The following is a 24,763-nucleotide window of genomic DNA, read 5'->3' on the forward strand; positions in this document are numbered from 1 at the left end:
ATCAAGATGGAGTCACTCAGAGCAGTGATAGCGAACCAGGAAGGGGACTATATGGTGTCCCTGGACATCAAGGATGCTTACCTCCATGTCCCAATTTGCCCTTCTCACCAAGGGTACCTCAGGTTCGTGGTACAAAACTGTCACTATCAGTTTCAGACGCTGCCGTTTGGATTGTCCACGGCACCCCGGGTCTTTACCTAGGTAATGGCCGAAATGATGATTCTTCTTCAAAGAAAAGGCGTCTTAATTATCCCTTACTTGGACGATCTCCTGATAAGGGCAAGGTCCAGAGAACAGTTGGAGGTCAGAGTAGCACTATCTCAAGTAGTTCTACGACAGCACGGGTGGATTCTAAATATTCCAAAATCGCAGCTGTCTCCGACGACACGTCTGCTGTTCCTAGGGATGATTCTGGACACAGTCCAGAAAAAGGTGTTTCTCCCGGAGGAGAAAGCCAGGGAGTTATCCGAGCTAGTCAAGAACCTCCTAAAACCAGGAAAAGTGTCAGTGCATCATTGCACAAGGGTCCTGGGAAAAATGGTGGCTTCTTACGAAGCGATTCCATTCGGCAGATTTCACGCAAGAACTTTTCAGTGGGATCTGTTGGAAAAATGGTCCGGATCGCATCTTCAGATGCATCAGCGGATAACCCTGTCTCCAAGGACAAGGGTGTCTCTTCTGTGGTGGCTGCAGAGTGCTCATCTACTAAAGGGCCACAGATTCGGCATTCAGGACTGGGTCCTGGTGACCACGGATGCCAGCCTGAACGGCTGGGGAGCAGTCACACAAGGAAAAAATTTCCAGGGAGTGTGATCAAGTCTGGAGACTTCTCTCCACATAAATATACTGGAGCTAAGAGCAATTTACAATGCTCTAAGCTTAGCAAGACCTCTGCTTCAAGGTCAGCTGGTATTGATCCAGTGGGACAACATCACGGCAGTCGCCCACGTAAACAGACTGGGCGGCACAAGAAGCAGGAGGGCAATGGCAGAAACTGCAAGGATTCTTCGCTGGGCGGAAAATCATGTGTTAGCACTGTCAGCAGTGTTCATTCCGGGAGTGGACAACTGGGAAGCAGACTTCCTCAGCACGACCTCCACCCGGGAGAGTGGGGACTTCATCGGGAAGTCTTCCACATGATTGTGAACCGTTGGGAAAGACCAAAGGTGGACATGATGGCGTCCCGCCTGAACAAAAAACTGGACAGGTATTGCGCCAGGTCAAGAGACCCTCAGGCAATAACTGTGGACGTTCTGGTAACACCGTGGGTGTACCAGTCGGTGTATGTGTTCCCTCCTCTGCTTCTCATACCTAAGGTACTGAGAATTATAAGACGTAGAGGAGTAAGAACTATACTCGTGGCTCCGGATTGGCCAAGAAGGATTTGGTACCCGGAACTTCAAGAGATGCTCACAGAGGACTCATGGCCTCTGCCGCTAAGAAGGGACTTGCTTCAGCAAGTACCATGTCTGTTCCAAGACTTACCGCGGCTGCGTTTGACGGCATGGCGGTTGAACGCCGGATCCTAAGGGAAAAAGGCATTCCGGAAGAGGTCATTCCTACCCTGGTCAAAGCCAGGAAGGAGGTGACCGCACAACATTATCACCACATGTGGCAAAAATGTGTTGCGTGGTGTGAGGCCAGGAAGGCCCCACGAAGAAATTTCAACTCGGTCGATTCCTGCATTTCCTGCAAACAGGAGTGTCTATGGGCCTCAAATTGGGGTCCATTAAGGTTCAAATTTCGGCCCTGTCGATTTTCTTCCAGAAAGAATTGGCTTCAGTTCCTGAAGTCCAGAAGTTTGTCAAGGGAGTACTGCATATACAACCCCCTTTTGTGCCTCCAGTGGCACTGTGGGATCTCAACGTAGTTCTGGGATTCCTCAAATCACATTGGTTTAAACCGCTCAAATCTGTGGATTTGAAATATTTCACATGGAAAGTGACCATGATGTTGGCCCTGGCCTCGGCCAGGCGAGTGTCAGAATTGGCGGCTTTGTCTCACAAAAGCCCATATCTGATTGTCCATTCGGACAGGGCAGAGCTGCGGACTCGTCCCCAGTTTCTCCATAAGGTGGTGTCAGCGTTTCACCTGAACCAGCTTATTGTGGTACCTGCGGCTACTAGGGACTTGGAGGACTCCAAGTTGCTAGATGTTGTCAGGGCCCTGAAAATATAGGTTTCCAGGACGGCTGGAGTCAGGAAAACTGACTTGCTGTTATCCTGTATGCACCCAACAAACTGGGTGCTCTTGCTTCTAAGCAGACGATTGCTAGTTGGATGTGTAGTACAATTCAGCTTGCACATTCTGTGGCAGGCCTGCCACAGCCAAAATATGTAAATGCCCATTCCACAAGGAAGGTGGGCTCATCTTGGGCGGCTGCCCGAGGGGTCTCGGCTTTACAACTTTGCCGAGCTGCTACTTGGTCAGGGGCACACCCTGGCTGAGGAGGACCTGGAGTTCTCTCACTCGGTGCTGCAGAGTCATCCGCACTCTCCCGCCCGTTTGGGAGCTTTGGTATAATCCCCATGGTCCTGACGGAGTCCCCAGCATCCACTTAGGACGTCAGAGAAAATAAGAATTTACTTACCGATAATTCTATTTCTCGTAGTCCGTAGTGGATGCTGGGCGCCCATCCCAAGTGCGGATTGTCTGCATTACTTGTACATAGTTATTGTTACAAAAATCGGGTTATTATTGTTGTGAGCCATCTTTTCAGAGGCTCCGCTGTTATCATGCTGTTAACTGGGTTCAGATCACAGGTTGTACAGTGTGATTGGTGTGGCTGGTATGAGTCTTACCCGGGATTCAAAATCCTTCCTTATTGTGTACGCTCGTCCGGGCACAGTATCCTAACTGAGGCTTGGAGGAGGGTCATGGGGGGAGGAGCCAGTGCACACCACCTGATCCTAAAGCTTTTACTTTTGTGCCCTGTCTCCTGCGGAGCCGCTATTCCCCATGGTCCTGACGGAGTCCCCAGCATCCACTACGGACTACGAGAAATAGAATTATCGGTAAGTAAATTCTTATTTTTTCAGTTGTGCTCTGCCTGAAACTATGGGGGTAATTCCAAGTTGATCGCAGCAGGACATTTTTTAGCAGTTGGGCAAAACCATGTGCACCTCAGGGGGGGCAGATATAACATGTGCAGAGAGAGTTAGATTTGGGTGGGGTGTGTTCAATCTGCAATCTAAATTGCAGTGTAAAAATAAAGCAGCCAGTATTTACCCTGTACAGAAACAAAATAACCCACCCAAATCTAATTCTCTCTGCACATGTTATATCTGCCTCCCCTGCAGTGCACATGGTTTTGCCCAACTGCTAAAAAATTTCCTGCTGCGATCAACTTGGAATTACCCCCTATGACCCAAGGTCCTCAGAGCTTCAAGATTCTTAGCATTTCTTCAAGCTGCAATGGACCAAGGTCTCCGCATAACCACCCTGAAGGTAACAGTATCAGCATATGGGGGGGTCATTCCGAGTTGATCGCTAGCTGCCGTTGTTAGCAGCGCAGCGATCAGGCTAAAAATCGGCATTTCTGCGCATGCGTATGGGCCGCAATGCGCACGCGTGTCGTACGGGTACAAAGCCCGTTGTAGTTGTGCACAGGTTCTAGCGAAGTTTTCAGTCGCACTGAAGGCCAAGAAGATTGACAGGAAGGGGGCGTTTCTGGGTGTCAACTGACCGTTTTCACGGAGTGTTTGCAAAAACGCAGGCGTGTCTGAAAAACCACAGGCGTGGCTGGGCGTTCGGTGGGCGGGTGTATGACGTCAAATCCGGACACGAATAGGTGGAAGTGATCGCAAGCGCTGAGTAGGTTCAGAGCTACTCTGAAACTGCACAGACTGTTTTTGCAGAGCTCGGCTGCACATGCGTTCGTACTTCTGCAAAGCTAAAATACACTCCCCAGTGGGCGGCAGCATAGCGTTTGCACAGCTGCTAAAACTAACTAGTGAGCGATCAACTCGGAATGACCCCCATGGTTCCAAAGGAAAATTGCAAATCTACACGATGTTCACACCTATTTCCAGGGAATGCTTCACATTTATCCTCCGCGGGTACCTCCAACTGCTTCTTTGGACCTGGGATTAGTCCTCAAGGCTTTTCAGGGTGCTCTATTTGAACCTTTGGAAAGGTGGGCCTCAAATGGTTGACAGCAAAAGTTCTCCTTCCACTGGCACTGGCTTCAGCTAGAAGATTATCATATTTAGGGGCACTATCATGTCAGCCTCTATTTCTGGTATTTCATCCAGACAGAGCGTTTTCTCCAAACCAAATCTCGATATCGCCCTAAGGTGGTATCACAGTTCCATCTTAATAAAGAAATAGTAGTTCTGGCCTTTCAAATCACCGGATCTCTCTGTGGGAGATGCATCGTTGGACGTAGTTCGTACACTAAGCATCTGTGTGGATTATACCAGTGGCATCAGAAGAAAAGACTCTTTGTTCTATACGGATTTCACAAGAGAGGATGGCCTGCCAATAAGCAAACATTGGCTAGATGGCTTCGGATGACTATGTCAGAAGCATACTCTCAAGCCAATCTCCCTATCCCAGATTATACCCATTCAACTTGTTCAGTAGGTCCTTCATGGTCAGCCCACCGTGGTGCCTCAGCTTAGCAGCTCTGTAAGGCAGTCGCATGGTCTTCCATAAATACATTTATTAGACATTATGTCTTGGATACCTTTGCCTCTCAGGATGCTGCGGTTGGGTGTAGGCTTCTCCTATCCAATCAGGAGCGTCCCCTCCCTTAATTACTGCTTTGGGACATTCCAATGTTTATCCTGTGGATACTACTGTGGACCCTAAAGGAGAAAACCGGTTTTATGGTAGACTTGCCGTTGATAACTCTGTTTCTCCGAGGTCCACAGTATACACAGGGAACCCACCCTGACGCACCTGATGTGAGAATCTATACACTTACTAATCCCTTCCTTCCTTCTGGTATGGAAGTGTATGTGTTCTCGCCTGAATAGGTCTTCCTTCTCGATTTTAAGCCTGCTCCTACTTTGGCTTTGTAACAAACTGAGTTCCCTGGGCCAGGAGGTGGGGTTATAGGGAGGCTGGACCGATTCATGCTGGAATCCCCAAAAGCTTTAACCGTTTGGTGCCAGTTGTTACATATGGGCCCGATGTAACAACGCCCGAGTTCAGCGGCCGTGCAGAATGCCGGCCTAACTTGGAAGTGTTTTTAAAGGGGCAATCACTTTCAAGTCAAAACCATGCCTTGTAAGTGATTGCCTCTTTAAAAAAACATCCGAGTTCAGCTGGCATCCTGCACAGCCGCCGAACTCGGGCGTCATTACATCCAGCCCATTGTTTTTGTTCTCGGATTGGATACCTAGGAGCCTATGTACTAAGCTTTGGACAGATATAAACTACAAACCAACCATCTCCTATCTGTCATTTTTCAAACGCAGCCTGTAACATGGCAGTTAGTAGCTCATTGGCTGGTACTTTCTCTCTCTCCAAGGCTCAGTACGTAGACCCCCTAGATCCACATAGGCATAGTCTGTTGAATTGATGAGTTGAGAAGCTACAAGTCTCAGCAAGCTTAATGAATGCCATCTGAGCTACAGATGCCACATATACTTCTCCTCAAATCGCGCCACATAGTCCCTTTTGTTGAGCCACGGACTAGTTACTTGTTAAGTGCAGTCAAGTTGCTGCCTACTTGTGGCGACCCTATGGATAGCTGTCCTGAATAAATTTCAATCGTCTGTCAAGCGGCTCAATGTTGATAGTGTGGAATCTATAGTTTTTGTTATTGTATAAAGCCATCTCGTTGCTGGTCTTCCCCCTTTTCACTGGCCTTCAACCTTTCGAAGCATAATGCCTTTCTCTAGGGATCCTTTTCTTCGCATGCTGTCTCCAAAGTAGGAACGGCGCAGTCTCTTCATATGTGCTTCTAGGGAGAGCTTAGGTTCTGTATTATCTTGTCTAATACTATATAATATTTCAAATTTAAATATATATATATATATATATATATATATATATATATATATAATTCTGATAATATTAGTTACTTAGCAACGCAAAAAAAACCTATTTATCCTATTCATACAGGGTGTATATTACACTACACACATAAGTGATTCCAAGATATGCATTGGGTCCTTGTATTGCTTATCTCCCACATTGTAACCTTCATAGTGTTCCCAGCATGACTGACTCGTTCGTATGTGTATGGGATGAAAAGTACATGGATCTGATGGTTGTGTTGGGACCCCACTCCTAGCATTAGTGCACTGCAACCACCATTTGTATCAGTTTTTCCTGGCTTAACCTATACCACCCAGGGTAATCCTGTGTAGGACACCCAAGACGGCTGCCTCATCAGGTGCTTTTCGTGGCTGGAATGTTGATGTATGTAAAGCGCCTTGAGTCCTGTTGGAGAAAGAGCGCTATATAAATAAAATTATTAAAATGTAAAATTGAGGAAAGAAAAGTGCAAAAAGAAACAAGTATACAGCACGTGAATATCGCCATATGGTGCAAAAGACATAAGTGTATGAGGACCTATCTGTAGTTTGATTCCTGTTCTGAGATGTCAGATATGACCTTTTACATCATAATATGTTTGTTTTATTTTCTAGCAACTTAAATATCAGTGGCTTCGGACAGGCCAGTTTTTGCTTAGTTCCGTGACTTATAATTTGGCTTGGGATCCTCAAGGTAAGTAAATTATATCTTTTTTTTTTTATTCCCCCCTTTAAATGGCATGCATAGTGTTTTGCAAATTAACCGTAGTTGGCCGTATTACTGTTTCACTGTATGTTAAACATTATTTAGTACCTATAGTTGTTATCAGACGGATGCAGTCAAAATGCCGGTGGTCGGGATCCTGACATCAAGGAGACCAACACCAGAATCCTGACAGCCGGCATTTTGCAGCGGCCGGCATACCAACAGTCCCCCCTAATTCCCACTCGGTTGGTTTGTCCAGGCCACCAACCGAGTGAGAATAGAACCTGTGGTGAGTGAAGCTTGCCACCGGGCCCACAACATGACAAGCGCAGCAAGCACACAAGGGGACTTGCTGCCGGTAGCGAGATGCCGCTGTCTGTGTACTGATAGCTGGCATCCCGTCTGCCGGGATATATCATACCTAACCCTTATCAGTAGTTAGAGGATGTGTTTGTAAGGAAATTAAACTTTGAAGTGTATCGGACATCCAGTAAGCACCTCATGTGAGCCCTCTGTGTTTCTCTTACTGATGGTTTTGGTCTTTTTCTTTTATGCCTGCAAATTCTTGTTAATAAAATACGTACCATAGACAACCAATGCTATTCTGCATTATATATGTATTACTGTAGCAATCATTGAGATGTTGTAGGAAAGGGATGTAGTGAAAAGATCTACAATCATAATGTTGGCACCACAATGTCAACGACAGGTAATGTGTCAACATTCTTAGAATGCTGAGGAGGGGGGAATTTGGATTGGACATAGGAGGTAGGGTTATGTGTAGGGGTTAAGGATAGTGGAAAAATATTTACTAGAACACCAGATGATCGGAGGTCTGACCAGGTAGTAACAGTCACATGACTAATGGGATCCAGATGATGTCGCTGCAGCTGTATAGCGGGAGGATTTTCTGACATGTCGACATTTCAGCACTGTCTACTCGATGAATGTTGAGATTATGGCTGTTGACATATCATACCCAACCCATAAGATACAGCCTGTATTTTACTCTACATTGAGGTAATCTAAATCATTTCATGCATCAACAGGGAAACCGAAAATGACAAATCATTTTATTTGACATAGAAAGTAACTTTTCTAAAACCAGCTCAAAAATATGTTTAGTTAAAAGAAGTCTGTACGTTTCGGAAGTCATTTCACCTATCGCAGCGCTAATAGTAGCCACTAGTTCCAGCTTTGTGTTCACAATAATGAATATTCTGCAGGGAACAGACTGCTGACAGCCACTGATTACTTGCAATTATGGGCGCCACCTTCAAGTGACATTCTAGAAGAGGATGAGGATGATATTGACAGACACGTCACAGAGGATAAAGTTCAACCTGCTCTGAATGACTGGAACTGTATCTGGCAATGCAAGTAAGTTGAGAAGAGACATTGGTCATACAGAAGCCATTCTGCACATGTTCTAATATTACAGCTATAACTTCTGATGTAGTAATCCTAGTGAGAGGTGTGTGTCAGCAATGCAGACTATACACAGGTCCAGTATCTTGTATACTCCTATTGATTTATGGAATCTTATTTATGAATATTAATATTCAATATAACATATATGGTTATTAATATATGGATATATTTAAATTAATATGCGTTATCATATATATCTGCAAATATATTATGTCAGGCTTACAAATTAATTGGCTGATAAATATATGCAGTCCTTATATATATATATATATATGACTTATGAAATTATGAAGTTAAGATTCCTTAAAGAGAGTTCAAGCTTGAATATTACCGCTCTTTTTATATGATTCTTTATTTACAGGCAGATCAAATCGTACAGAATAAGATATACACAGTAGTGATATATATACTAATTATAATTATATTAAGCTATGCTATGTTTCCTTCGTTACATAACATAAAACAACATGACATAAGTTTCACAAACAGTTTCAATTATTATCATATTTATACTTGCAAGTTAAAGATTGCCATCCCAAGAATCATTCCTTCTGCATGTTCTCCATGACTTCTCCTCCTGACTGACTTCCTTCCTTCTCCTTCTTCTTCTCCCTCTTCCTTCTAACTCCTAACTACAAGTCTGGTCCTTTTATCTCATATTTTACCAATTCAAACTATCATATTCTCATAGTTTCCAATGGAATAGGTAATTATAGGTTTGTCAGATTCCAAGGTGTAATAAAACAAACATTGAACTGGGCTGTCGTGTCCTGTTCACGGAGGCATGGTGTCATAAAAGTGTGGTGTCCACACTGCCTTAAGCAAGTATAGTATTGTAAAATCTGGAATGTCTTTTCATCCAAAGTTCTGTTGTATTGACAAGTTTTCCTGGGGTCGGTTACACAATGTTTTATCAATGGATGTGATCTCTTTTCATAGTAGTTAATTTATACTCCCTAGCTTTTAACCTTCACTGGACAATAGACAAACCAGTAGATTCTGATCTACTGTAAGCACACCTGTGAATTCCAATGACCAACAGAGCTCTGTCACATACCTATTATCATTTATGGCCTAATACCTTTTCTCTACAATGACTCTTGATCTTACTGTAACCTCTCTGGCCTTATTTATGACTAGAGCAGAATAAACCTGTTCCCTACACTATTTTTTACCATCTTGCTGTAAAACACAAATATACAGTATATCTATATAAACACATACACAAACCTAATTTCTTAAATCAGCTAAACATTACCTCATACATTCAAACTTATTTCATATCTATTCCTTACTATATATATCCACTATACTGTCCACTATGGTAACATCGCCTATTTATAATGAATTATATTTTGATTCAGACAACATCTATTGCCCTAATATTAGACGAAGTGCAGACAATTACCTATAAGGCAACAGTCGCCCCCTTGTGGCCATGAGAAATTATTTTGATTGGCCACACATTAAACTAGCGTAATTGCTTCCAAATACATTTCAAAATATTTCTTCAAAACATAACTTTTGTTGTAACCCTAATATATACCATAAGTGTAATAATAATAACCATTGTGATTTTAAAAATCTATAAAAATTCTTAGCTTACCTAACCTTATTCTACTTTTTAACTAAAGCAGACAAGACTGAGGTTTTTATTCAGTATTCATGAGGAAAACTAATTTCTACAGACATTTGGAATACCATAGCCCAATTGTAGACCTTTTTTCTGTATCTGGATCAGTACATTTGGACATTTTTGCTGTTCTTGGCTGTAGCAATTTACTGGGATAAGACTGTCATCTGCGTGGTTTGCTTGCAATTGGAGACGCCTTGCGTCTGCATTATGGAGGCAGTTGAAGTAGAATTCTTCATAGCAGCTGCTCCTTTGCTTGCCATTTCGCTGTTTGACGCAGAGGGCTGTGTATTTTGCGTACTATGATCTTGAGTTTGCAACTCAGTACTTGTGATGACCCTCGGTAATAGTAATAGTCTTTATACAGTCTTTAGCAGTTCTGTTTCCTTTGCGTTTATCCAATGCCGCAGTTGTGACCAGTGTCCATATTGCTTTGCACAAAACAGGTTGTGATTTTGAATAGAACAGTCATATATGAAAGTCTTTTTTTTTTTTTCTTTCTTTCTTTCTTTCTTTCTTTCCTTGCTTGTTAATAGTAGGTCTTAATTGTCTTCGGGCAATAGTACCACAAATGGCTGTGAGTAGTACACCTACTCTGTTTACTGTATTTCCTCACTGAATAAATTACCATGCAGTCTTAAATCTCCTTATTCTACCTTGTACCTATTTATACATCTCAATCTTACATAACCTTATACCAGTTTAACCCATATAAAGGCGTTTTCTATCCTACCTATATTTTGACTAATAATTATTTAAAATGCTTTTGATGTGTATATAGTAACATCCTATCAATACAATAAATGAATATAATTTTGCTTCAAACAGATATTAAATATCATTTAGGAATGGCTTTAACTAAATCTAATTCCATCCAGTATTAGATATTTAATTACTTTTGAAGCTTTTACGAAGGAAGCATAGATAGTATCTACTGTGTAATATAAAAAAAAAACATAAAATATTTACAAGGTATATAATACAATTACATAATATATATATATATATATCAGACAAATGTTTACATATATTTGATTAAGGTATATGAAGGGATGAGACAGTTCTTTATAATCACAGTGATGAGATGTGCTGTACACTGTTGTGGGGGTGTACATGTAGTTTGAAAGACAAGTAATGATTACTTGTGATGAAAGGGTTAATGAAAACCTTCCCCTTTCTTGTGAAACTGGAAAACTCCTTGAGGATTTGTCCATATATCAGTCTTTAGGGATGCTATGTAGATTTTGCTGGATAGCAGCGATGAAAGGGTTAATGAAGACCTTTTCCCTTGTAAATTGGAGTCTTTTTTGGAGTCTTGCACCATTCTGTATACAGGTTGCCAGGATTACTATGAATCAAACAAAAAGACATACAATGAATATCACAGATATTTATACAGTGATTTAACATACCGTGCTATGCATTCTGTCCTATCTGCTGCATGTTATCAGGTACAGAATTTACAAATGTGTCTTTAAAGATTGAATAACAAACAAACAATTGTTTCTGGCCTGTGCCAATCTTTCCTGTCACCTTGTGTGTCAATGGCAGCACAATTGTCGCTGCAGATATGATGCAGGTTTAATTTGGAAACTGTGGCTGTTTGAACATCAAAGCAAACAATGGCTACATTGGATCTAACAAGTAAAGGAATGATACTACCGTATTCACTTGTGACCATACTCCCTTGTGATGCAGCCTGGGCCCAGACTGTCTTCAACCATAGCGTTTGCTGCTTGGCATGGCTCCTTAGTCTGGAAGAATCTTGGAGCTTCTGAAAAAACCTACTTTTGTGGGGAGAGAAACTTGTTAGACTTTGCCAAATATGTATTGCAGGTCCCAGGGCTTTCTGTCTTTCCACACCTGTAATAAAATGGTTATGGCACCAGGGCATAAAAACATTTTCATCCTGGTGATCCTTTTTGTCATTGTTAATTGGTGTGTGGTTTGCAGAATGACACTCTGCATGTGGTCTCTCTGAGAGCATGCAAACATTTGCACCATCACTAGATGTCTCTGAGTGTTGTGTGGGGGTTACAAAAGTTTGGGAACCTTGTTTGTAAACATGCATTCCTGAATTAATTTCATGGATTTCCCCTTTAAACATGTTTCCAGGTGAATACATTTCAAGGTTTGCAACTCTGGTTGCCATGGGAGTTTTCACCATGGGGAACTTCTCCACCCCTGTGTGCACTGTACTGCTGCGATCAGTGTTTAAATCTGCTGACAATTCACCTTTGCCTAAGGGCATAACAAATTCTTCATTTACATTGGGAACTCTGAGAGTGTATTCAGCAGAATACTCATAATCTGAGTTACAATAATCTTCCCCCTTACTAGACACAGTATAGGGGACATCTCCTATTGCTGCTACCTCCTTTACATTAATGTGCTGTCTGATGATAGACACATCCTGCACATTGCTACTTTCTTCCTTTACCAAAGAGGCTGTTCTGCTGGTGGTCTGTGTGACCATAGCAGACTCTGTGTGCTGCACATGGACAATGCTGTCCTGAGTCTCACCTACATCTACAATGTTCTCCCTTGTACTTCCTTTTATCTCCTCCTGAGAGGTCATGACAGTTTGCTTACAATCTGCCAGGCTTTTTGCTTCTGCCCCAAACTTTTTCTGTTTATTTTTCTGTTTAAGGGACTTAAATAATGAATGCATTTTTGCATTAATGGTCAGGCACGCCTTACGAAGACGCGAACCTGATTCTTCTTTACATTTCTGTTTGGCTTCTAAAGCCGCAGTTCTGCGCATTTTTCTTAATGCTACAGAAAACTTTTGCATTTTTAACATTGCAATCATTTACAATGCTAAATTTTTATATTCTTTGTTTTTAGTACTGAAGGTATCCTCTCCTTAAGATTGACCGGTGTCTTAAGGTTAAACTCTAATACCTGGTACATTTATTCATTTATTTGGAAATACTCATTTCCACTGTGCACATTTTCTATTCTAGGCCTTTAAATTCTTTATTCTCATTTGTAACCTATTCCACTGTGATCTTGTACTTTGCCAGCAGGCTTATAGCCATTGGTGCTGCTTCCTAATAGATATTATGTTAGTTAAAATAACGTATATTGCACTAACACATTTATCCTAGGTTATACAGAATACAAAATTGACATTACACAATGGTAATAAATTTTCATAGATACATCCCCACCGTGATTCTGCAGATTTGGTAGCCAGCTTATAGCATTTGCTACTCCTCATAAATATTATAAATCAGATAATCAGATTCAGTAATAACAAGTCCAATTCGTGGTCGCCAATATTGATTTATGGAATCTTATTTATGAATATTAATATTCAATATAACATATATGGTTATTAATATATGGATATATTTAAATTAATATGCGTTATCATATATATCTGCAAATATATTATGTCAGGCTTACAAATTAATTGGCTGATAAATATATGCAGTCCTTATATATATATATATATGACTTATGAAATTATGAAGTTAAGATTCCTTAAAGAGAGTTCAAGCTTGAATATTACCGCTCTTTTTATATGATTCTTTATTTACAGGCAGATCAAATCGTACAGAATAAGATATACACAGTAGTGATATATATACTAATTATAATTATATTAAGCTATGCTATGTTTCCTTCGTTACATAACATAAAACAACATGACATAAGTTTCACAAACAGTTTCAATTATTATCGTATTTATACTTGCAAGTTAAAGATTGCCATCCCAAGAATCATTCCTTCTGCATGTTCTCCATGACTTCTCCTCCTGACTGACTTCCTTCCTTCTCCTTCTTCTTCTCCCTCTCCCTCTTCCTTCTAACTCCTAACTACAAGTCTGGTCCTTTTATCTCATATTTTACCAATTCAAACTATCATATTCTCATAGTTTCCAATGGAATAGATAATTATAGGTTTGTCAGATTCCAAGGTGTAATAAAACAAACATTGAACTGGGCTGTCGTGTCCTGTTCACGGAGGCATGGTGTCATAAAAGTGTGGTGTCCACACTGCCTTAAGCAAGTATAGTATTGTAAAATCTGGAATGTCTTTTCATCCAAAGTTCTGTTGTATTGACAAGTTTTCCTGGGGTCGGTTACACAATGTTTTATCAATGGATGTGATCTCTTTTCATAGTAGTTAATTTATACTCCCTAGCTTTTAACCTTCACTGGACAATAGACAAACCAGTAGATTCTGATCTACTGTAAGCACACCTGTGAATTCCAATGACCAACAGAGCTCTGTCACATACCTATTATCATTTATGGCCTAATACCTTTTCTCTACAATGACTCTTGATCTTACTGTAACCTCTCTGGCCTTATTTATGACTAGAGCAGAATAAACCTGTTCCCTACACTATTTTTTACCATCTTGCTGTAAAACACAAATATACAGTATATCTATATAAACACATACACAAACCTAATTTCTTAAATCAGCTAAACATTACCTCATACATTCAAACTTATTTCATATCTATTCCTTACTATATATATCCACTATACTGTCCACTATGGTAACATCGCCTATTTATAATGAATTATATTTTGATTCAGACAACATCTATTGCCCTAATATTAGACGAAGTGCAGACAATTACCTATAAGGCAACACTCCACAAGATGCTAGGACAAAGCACACTGTGTATATATAGGTATGCATATTTATATAGAAACGTATATAAGCTCAGTCCAAAGTGGTAAGGAACACCAAGGGTGATATGTAACACACAAATGTATATATTCTATTTGCATTTGGGAAGCATGTTGCTTGTTTGTCCTCTGTATCACATTGCATTCACTTAATCAATGGTCTGGTCATGCTGGGCTGAAACGCCTCTGGACATGAAACCATATATCATTCTACATTGTTTTTACAAAGTCTCATTTTCCCCATCTTCTACTGCATTGTAATCATACTTACCTACTTTTGAAAACTAGTCTCAGGGAAATTCCAGTAGAAGCAGAATATGCAGCGCTTTCCGTTGGGGGGTGTCATGCTCCGCCCAAAAGCGTGTCTAGGTCCACCTATGGGGGTATTTATTGCCACTTAGGGGTGTGTCCTGATGAAAACTATAGTACTAAAAAAAGAGTAATAATATACAGTAGGTTCACTAGAGTAATAATAGGTGCACTATATTTCTCATACGTCCTAGAGGATGCTGGGGACTCCAAAAGGACCATGGGGTATAGACGGGATCTGCAGGAGACATGGGCACACTATAAGACTTTGAATGGGTGTGAACTGGCTCCTCCCTCTATGCCCCTCCTCCAGACTCCAGTTAGAATCTGTACCCAGAGAGACTGGACACACACTAGAGGAGCTCTCCTGAGTTTCTCTAAAAGACTTTGTTAGGTTTGTTATTTTCAGGGAGACCTGCTGGCAACAGGCTCCATGCATCGTGGGACTGAGGGGAGAGAAACAGACCTACTTCTGTGAGTTTCAAGGCTCTGCTTCTTAGGCTACTGGACACCATTAGCTCCAGAGGGTCTGATCACTTGGTTCGCCTAGCAGCTCGTTCCCGGAGCCGCGCCGTCACCTCCCTCACAGAGCCAGTAGAAAGAAGCCAGGTGAGTATTAGAAGAACAGAAGACTTCAGTGACAGCAGAAGACTTCAGAGTCTCAGAGGTACCGCGCAGCGGTCGCGCTGTGTGCCACTGCACCCACACACAAGCGGCACTACAAGGGTGCAGGGCGCAGGGGGGGCGCCCTGGGCAGCAATAATACCTCATATAAAGGCCTGGCAAAGAGGTACACAGTGCATAGGCACTCTGTATACTGACCCCCGCCAGTATAAAAAGATAAAAAAATAGCGGGACTGAAGCGCGCCGAGAAGGGGGCGTGGCTTAGCCCTCAAAACTCTATTCAGCTCCATTTTCTCCTCACAGAGACGCTGGCCCCGCCAAAAACGCTGTTGAACTACAAACAGTGTAAAACGAGGGGGGGGGGGCACAGTTGTTTAGTGCACTACAGGTTCAGCAGCACTATATATATATATATATATATATATATATATATATATATATATATATATATATATAAAAATATATATGTTAATGAGCGTGTGATTATTGAGTTGTTGAAAGGTCTGTGTTTTCCTTGTCAGATAATGGGAGCTAACCAATATAAGCGATGTTGGTGGGTCTTTTAGTACACGTGTGTCGACATGCGTGAGTGCTCTGCCGCAAACAGCTATGGGAATCCCTCTGTCGGCATTGCCGACTCCTGATGGTACTTGATTCAGGAGATGAAATGTCAGTAATTGTATGCTTTTCTAAAGTAAACACTGTATGGGAGACACAGTCGTATGTGGGTGACCCTGTCGGCACCAACTATTATAACTGGGTATAAATTAACATGATTATGTAATAACCTATACCTGTATACATATATATGTATGGTACGGTTGCATTGATATTTCCCTCAGACCCCTCGGGGGTTGCAAGAATATTATTTTGCCCGGTTACTACTCCCTGTTGACGACGAATACTATGTCTTATGTCGACCATAATGTTTCCTGGTTAGATCCATAACATTGGCATTCAGTACATGTTCATACACATGCAGAACACATTAAGGTCACTAGGGACCCTGCTGTTCCTGACAATATATATATATATATATATATGTATGATGTATATATATATAGATATATGTGTGCATATGTGTATTTAAATATGTATATTCATATTACGTTTTCTAATGAATGCTGAAGTAAAGTTATTCCTCCTCATGTGCTGGTCGCTCTGTTGATAAAGGTGTAGGTCAGCCTGACGAGATGGTCTCAAATCCTCACGAGGAGTCCGAGTATTCTTTTCCCGCCGTGGATAGAATAAAGTGAGAGTCAACCCCTGGTCTGCACTGGGGCCCTGTCACAAAGGATCGTATACAGGAAGCTAAGTGATATTTTAATTATATGCTTTGATAATATTTGCATTACATACGCATGGGGGAGTGCTTGTATTCAGGAATGGTCGGTTACCTTGGCATCCGATATAATTACCCTAGAGAGAGTGGGGATATTCCTTAAGTTGGGTCTTATCTAGTAAATTGCAGCATGCTGCCATGCGACTACAAGAAGTATGGGCCTCTGGGGTCCGCGGGCCACTTCCATGGCCCTCTCGACTAGGAGGGCGTTGTGGATTCACCAAGGGCTTGCTGAGGCTGCCTCCGAGGAATACTAGAGTATCTTACCTAGGAAGGTGTAACCTGATTTGGGAATGGGTTTAAGTTGATCTCGGCAGGTACCAGTGGTAAGTCTACCTTCTTGACCTATGTCCCTCACAACGGTTGGTGACGCATTTTTTTGTAGGATGCAGTCATTGGACCGGTTGGATACCGTTTTTTCCCCTTTGTTGCAGGTAGAGGAAGGTGAAAAAGGTAAGAGTTCTGCAACTTTTTTTCAAGTTCGCGGAAGCAGATATCGTTCTCTGTTTCTACCACATCCACCGCATGTCGCTGGGTCTATCTTGCTGGAGCCCACACCGGTGGGAACTCGTCTAATACTCTTCAGTCAGTCCTGGAATGGACTTGGACCAGGGAGTTAAGAATAGAGTCCAAAGAGGGACGTACTGGAGTGTCCAGATGTTTCCCCTCACTGATTTTTCAAATAAATCTTACCGATTCTCCTCTGGACGGGGAGGTAGTATGCAACGCCATACAAGAGTTGGGCTAGGATCAGGACATTGTCCGGCTGTCCCTGTCAAAATAAAAAAAGAAGAAGCTGTTATTCAAGCTTTTTCGTGCTTCTGAGCCCGGAAAGCTTGGTCAGAAAAATTCCAAAAAAGATTTCTACTTAAGAAGTTGAACTACAAGATGGAATCTCTCAGGGCAGGGATCTCCAACCTGTAAAAGAGAGTTTAAAGGCGGTTTCATCCGCATTAAGCTTACCTGGGTTTGCTATTCAGGATTGTCACTGCCATTTCACCGGAGTGATGGCAGTATGATGGTTTTCCTTCGATAGTAAGAGCCATTATTATTCTGTACTGGGACGCTCTCCTGACTACGACGAGGTCAAGAAACAGGTGGTACAAATCGTTGTTTCTCTCTGACAGTTCTACAACAGAGAATCGCTGTTGATCCCTACGACGCAGAGGTCGGAGGTGGGAATAAGATTAGATACTGAACTGTTGAGAGTTGTTTGATCCTGCGGAAAGAGATCTGAGGATCCAGAGTTGGATCAGATTTGCAATAGTGTACACCCATCAATACGTTCCGTTGATGAGGAAGATGGTTGCGGTCTACGAGGCCATTCGGTGAGCAGGTTAAATGCCAGAGTGGTTTTAGCGAGACCAGTTAGACATGTGGTCCGGGTCTCACCTGCACTTACACCAGAAAATATTCCTATTTTCCAGGACTAGGATATCTCTCCTGTGGTGGCTTCACAGTTCTCACCTCCTAGAGGGACAAAGGTTCGGGATCCAGGATTAGATCCTGGTGTCCATGGATACAAGTCTCCGAGGCTGGGGAGCAGTCTTTCCAGGGGAAGAATTTCCTGGGGAAAAGGTCAAGCCGGGTAACTTGTCTGCAATAAGCATTCTTGAGTTAAGAGCTATTTACAACGGAACATCTTCTTCGCGATCTGCCCGTCTTAATTCTGTTGGACGACGTAACAGCAGTGGCGTAGGGCGGAACGAGGAGCAAAGTGGCAATGACAGAAGCTGCAAAAGTTTTCCGCTGGCCGGAAAGGCATGTAAACGCTTTATTAGCGATCTTCGTTCCGGGTGTTGACAACAGAGAATTAGACTTCCTCAGCAGACACGATCTCCATCCAGGAGAGTGGGGTCTTCATCAAGAAGTTCACAGAAGTGACAAGACTTTGGGGAATTCCTTAATTCGACATGATGGCGTCTCGCCTCAACAAGCAACTTCAGAGCTATTGTTCCAGGTCAAGGGACACTCAAGCAATAGCAGTGGACGCCCTCGTGACACCGTGGGTGTTTTCGGTCGGTCTATGTGTCCCCTCCATTGTCACTCTTTCCGAAGGTGATAAACATAAGAAGAACAAAGGTTCAGGCGATACTCATTGTTCCGGTCTGATCAAGGAGGGATTGGTATCCAGATCTTCAAGACTTACTCATAGAAGATTCCTGACCTCTTCATCTACGAGAGGAGCTGTTACAGCCAGGACCGTGCGTGTATCAAGACTTACCGCGGCTGCGTTTGACGGCATGGCGGTTGAACGCCATATTCTAGCCCGAAAGGATATTTCCGGTAAAGTCATTCCCACATTGCTTCAGGCTAGGAAGGGAGTAACGGCGAAGCTTTACCACTGTATTTGGAGGAAGTATGTGTCTTGGTGTGAGTCCAAGAAGGCTCCTACGGAAGAATTTCAGATGGGTCGTTTTCTCCATTTTTTGCTAGCAGAGGTGGATGCAGGCCAAAAGTTAGGCTCCATTAAAGTGCAGATTTCAGCCTTATCACTTTTCTTTCAAAAAGGATTGGCCACCCTTCCAGAAGTTCAGACTTTCGTTAAAGGGGTGCTGTACATCCAACCTCCACATTGTGCCCCCAGTGGCACCATGGGACCTTAACGTGGTGTTGCAGTTTCTTATGTCACACTGGTTGGAACCTTTACGAAAGGTTGAGTTGACATTTCTCACTTAGAAAGTGGTCATGCTGTTGGCCTTGCTGTCCGCAAGGCGGGTGTCGGAATTAGCGGCCTTATCTCACGAGAGCCCTAATTGATCTTCCATGTGGATAGAGCGGAATTGAGATTTCGGCAACAATTTCTGCCGAAAATGGTTTTTGCATTTCACATAAACCAACCTATTGTGGTGCCTGTGGCTACTGAAGCTTTGGCTGATTCGAAGTCTCTCGATGTAGTCAGAGCTTTGAATATTTATGTCGCCAGAACGGCTCAGATTGGGGAAACAGAGGCTCTGTTTGTCCTGTATGCTCCCAACAGAATTGGGGCTCCTGCTTCTAAGCAGACTGTTGCGCGCTGGATCTGGGGTACGATTCGGCAGGCTCATTCTACGGCTGGATTGCCATTGCCGAAGTCGGTGAAGGCCCATTCTACCAGGAAGGTGGGCTCTTCTTGGGCAGATGCCCGTGGAGTCTCGTGGTTCAACTTTGCCGAGCAGCTGCTTGGTCGGGTTCAAACATTTTTTGCTAAGTTCTACAAGTTTGACACCCTGGCTGATGAGGACCTCATGTTTGCTCAATTGGTGCTGCAGAGTCGTCCGCACTCTCCCGCCCGGTCTGGAGCTTTGGTATAAACCCCATGGTCCTTTTGGAGTCCCCAGCATCCTCTAGGACGTATGAGAAAATAGGATTTTAATACCTACCGGTAAATCCTTTTCTCTTAGTCCGTAGAGGATGCTGGGCGCCCGTCCTAGTGCGTACTGTATCTGCAGTTATTGGTGGTTACACTCATGTGGTGTTTCTTTTCAGTCAAGTTGGTTGCTGACGTTATTCATGCCATGGCATGCGTTATGCGATTATTGGTCGTGTTTACACACAGGTTGTGTTACATGTTCGGTCAGCATATTGCTGTATATTTTTTCATGCCATCGGCTGGTGTTCTATTGAATGCCACGTTCTGCGGCATGTTTGAGGTGTGAGCTGGTATGACACTCACTGTGTTTAAACAATAAATTCTTTCCTCGAAAAATGTTCTTCTCCCTGGGCACAGTTCTCTAACTGGAGTCTGGAGGAGGGGCATAGAGGGAGGAGCCAGTTCACACCCATTCAAAGTCTTATAGTGTGCCCATGTCTCCTGCGTATCCCGTCTATACCCCATGGTCCTTTTGGTGTCCCCAGCATCCTCTACGGACTAAGAGAAAAGGATTTACCGGTAGGTATTAAAATCCTACTATTAAGGTAGTGTGTACTGTACACTTGTGAGAAGACGGATAAATAGAAAGCCTACAGTATATACACTGGTGTGTGATTGTGTGAGATATATATATATATATATATATAACTCCACTAGTAACCGGCACTCTGTTATCAGCTGCAACTGCCCCCGGTGCCTATCCTTGCTGCTGTGCAAACATATATATATATACCATATGGTCAGATGGCACTCCGGCGGGACTTCACTTAAGAAATAAAGCAGAGACCAGGCTCTTTTTGCTGCGGTAACGTTTCAGTTGTATTCCAACTTTCGTCAGACCCAAATACATACATTTAAAATACAAACTTTTATAGCTTACCCTCCACCACATGTCGTGTCTTCTCCGGCCCGGATGCGCTGGCAGGGAAAGATGACGTCATCCCGCACGCACCGTGCGGCGCGCTCCCGCCCATGTCAGCGTCCCAGTAACCTAGGAGACGCATCAATACAAAAGCATACAGTATAACACATTGTGCTATATAAAGTGCATGTGCAAATACCGGACATTGTTGGCAAGTGTGGCTCGTTATAGCTGATCATCTTACTATAGACCTATATTACAAAAACATGACTGCATACTTAAACAATTATATGGATTAATTTTTACCAGGCTAAATAAAGCAATTTAATAATAATTGCTCATTTAAGCCTCCTGGGGCCAATGTGTTGAGGCGGTGAATCCACCTAGCCTCCCGTTGTAGTAACAACTTATCCCGATTCCCCCCTCGAATATTCTCCGGCTGTTGGTCTATTATTTTGTATTTTAAACAAGAAAGATTATGTTTCATCTTAGCAAAGTGTCTTGCCACAGGTTGTGTTTGACTTTCACCCGCTAGGGCTGCTCTAATGGCTGACCTATGTAAAGCCATACGCTCACGGAATTGTCTCACAGTTTTCCCCACGTAATACAATCCGCAAGGGCAGCGGATAAAATATATAACGTGGGTATGTGTACAAGTTAAGATCTTATCAATTTTGATGTATTTACCTGTGTGTGGATGTGAAAAGCCTTGGCCCACTTCCATATAGCTGCAGGTCGTGCACGACCTGCAGCTATATGGAAGTGGGCCAAGGCTTTTCACATCCACACACAGGTAAATACATCAAAATTGATAAGATCTTAACTTGTACACATACCCACGTTATATATTTTATCCGCTGCCCTTGCGGATTGTATTACGTGGGGAAAACTGTGAGACAATTCCGTGAGCGTATGGCTTTACATAGGTCAGCCATTAGAGCAGCCCTAGCGGGTGAAAGTCAAACACAACCTGTGGCAAGACACTTTGCTAAGATGAAACATAATCTTTCTTGTTTAAAATACAAAATAATAGACCAACAGCCGGAGAATATTCGAGGGGGGAATCGGGATAAGTTGTTACTACAACGGGAGGCTAGGTGGATTCACCGCCTCAACACATTGGCCCCAGGAGGCTTAAATGAGCAATTATTATTAAATTGCTTTATTTAGCCTGGTAAAAATTAATCCATATAATTGTTTAAGTATGCAGTCATGTTTTTGTAATATAGGTCTATAGTAAGATGATCAGCTATAACGAGCCACACTTGCCAACAATGTCCGGTATTTGCACATGCACTTTATATAGCACAATGTGTTATACTGTATGCTTTTGTATTGATGCGTCTCCTAGGTTACTGGGACGCTGACATGGGCGGGAGCGCGCCGCACGGTGCGTGCGGGATGACGTCATCTTTCCCTGCCAGCGCATCCGGGCCGGAGAAGACACGACATGTGGTGGAGGGTAAGCTATAAAAGTTTGTATTTTAAATGTATGTATTTGGGTCTGACGAAAGTTGGAATACAACTGAAACGTTACCGCAGCAAAAAGAGCCTGGTCTCTGCTTTATTTCTTAAGTGAAGTCCCGCCGGAGTGCCATCTGACCATATGGTATATATATATATATATATATATATATATATATATATATACACGTTTTTGTCAGTTTTCTGACATTTTGGAGCATATGGTATAATTAATCTTTAAACTTTAGGTGTATGACCACTCAATACCCTTTTCAGACATGTAGCTAAATCCTGGGTTTATACATGTGAACACGCATCAACCCAGGATTTCTGTATGTGTGAAAGCACACAACCCGGGTCCCCGACTCTGCTCTCGACCAGGGTCACAGAGCTGAGACCAACTGCTAGATCAGGCAAATTACTGGGTCGCATGTCTGAATGGAGTATTAGGTGCACACAGATATACAAGTGGCGCACCCCACATCCAAGCTCTGGCACAATCCTGTCGGTTCCAGCTACGCAACATTGCTCGCATCAGGCCATTTCTCTCCCAGAGTGCAACTAAACTTATCATCCACTCACTGGTCATCTCATGGCTTACTGCAACGTTCTCACTGGCCTCACTCACTCTCATCTTACTCCCCTCCAATCTGTCCTCAACTCCGCAGCTAGGCTTATCTTCCTCTCCCGCTGCTCCACATCTGCCACTCCCCTTCGACAAAATCTACACTGGCTCCCATTCCCTCTACAGAATCCTCTTCAGACTCCTCACTCTCACATACAAGGCCATCTCTAATTCCGCTGCACCCTACATCTCCAACATCCTCTCCCTTCATACTCCCTCCCGCCCCCTACGGTCGACCAATGACTGTCGCCTCTCCACTGCCCTGGTCACTGCTTCCCATACCCGAATTCAAGACTATGCCCGTGCTGCACCCCTTCAGTGGAACGCACTCCCCCGCTCCATTAGACTCTCCTCGGCTTTGCAAAGCTTCAAACGGGCACTAAAAACCCACCTATTCATCAAAGCATACCCTCCCGACGCATAACCCAGTGCTGAAGCCCCGCCTCCACCCCCCTGCCTCATGCCGTGAACATCTCAGCTTTGCTTTCATATTGCCATCGGGCTACCTCCCACTTGCTTGCCCCTCATGTCATCTGTCTGTTGACCCTTCCCGATTGTTAGCTCTTTAGAGCTGGGCCCTCTTTCCTTTTGTTATCTAAGCCCTCGACACATTTCACTCGCAGCTCTCCCCTACTCAGCGTCCATCTTTACCCGCTTTTTCTCCTGCTGGTAAAGGCTCATCTCCATCCATGGCCACCAGCCCATAGTAGTATGATGATCACTCCCTCACTACTTACATCTTAGCTGTATTATGTCTTGAGAATTGTGGTGCTCTTTGTTACCTGTACTCTATTTCTGTTATTTATTTACTGTAATGCTAAGTTTTGTCTCCCTGTACTGTCCTTTGTACGGCGCTGCGAAACACTTGTGGCGCCTTAGAAATAAAATGTAATAATATCAAATTAATCAGTGCAGTCTCCTGACGTGGATTTGTGGCTGCGAAATAGACGCTTGGTGCAAGCAGAGTTGCATGGGACCCGGGGCGCATAGAAAGGATGTTTGGCATGACTGCAGTAGTACAGTATTGTATCATTGTATCTGTACTGTATGTGTTTATAGTATTCATTTTGACCTTATATTACACAATGTTTATTTTGCTAGCTAAATAGTTTGAGTCTATGCTTTATGATCTTTCACACAAACATCTGTCTCAAGGTGTGTACACACGGTGAGATCCTTGCTATGCCTGATTTTGACTATGTGATTTCCCTTGAACTCACCCAGAGCCCAGATTTTGACTATCTGTACTTGAGATTTTGTCTATGTACGATTTTGACTAAGTGCCAATTTTGACTATACTTTGTACTAGATTGTACACTAGATAGTCAAGATTGACTTGCCTGCACAGTCTATCTTAAGATACCAACCCCACGGGAGCGTGCATCGGGATCGAATCTGTATCGCAAGCTGCCTAACACCTTGAGATGTGCACTAACTTTCCTTAAGATTTTGACTATACAGGTTGAGTATCCCATATCCAAATATTCCGAAATACGGAATATTCCGAAATACGGACTTTTTTGAGTGAGAGTGAGAAAGTGAAACCTTTGTTTTTTGATGGCTCAATGTACACAAACTTTGTTTAATATACAAAGTTATTAATAATAATGTATTAAATGACCTTCAGGCTGTGTATATAAGGTGTATATGAAACATAAATGAAATGTGTGAATGTACACACACTTTGTTTAATGCACAAAGTTATAAAAAAATATTGGCTAAAATTACCTTCAGGCTGTGTGTTTAGGGTGTATATGTAACATAAATGCATTCTGT

At 42.8% G+C, this 24,763-nt stretch overlaps 1 protein-coding gene across 2 annotated transcripts in view; it reads left to right on the top strand.

Moving 5' to 3' along the window:
- DMXL2 (Dmx like 2) overlaps positions 1-24,763 on the top strand; it is a 401,239-nt gene that overhangs the window by 76,529 nt on the left and 299,947 nt on the right. For both annotated transcript variants that reach the window (XM_063926075.1, XM_063926076.1), the window contains exons 4-5: positions 6,603-6,681; positions 7,920-8,073. In XM_063926075.1, the coding sequence (XP_063782145.1) occupies positions 6,603-6,681; positions 7,920-8,073 (233 nt within the window). The remainder of the gene's footprint in view (positions 1-6,602; positions 6,682-7,919; positions 8,074-24,763) is intronic.

This window comes from Pseudophryne corroboree, chromosome 6 (assembly GCF_028390025.1).
Source record: "Pseudophryne corroboree isolate aPseCor3 chromosome 6, aPseCor3.hap2, whole genome shotgun sequence".
In the NCBI taxonomy this organism is placed as follows: domain Eukaryota; kingdom Metazoa; phylum Chordata; class Amphibia; order Anura; family Myobatrachidae; genus Pseudophryne; species Pseudophryne corroboree.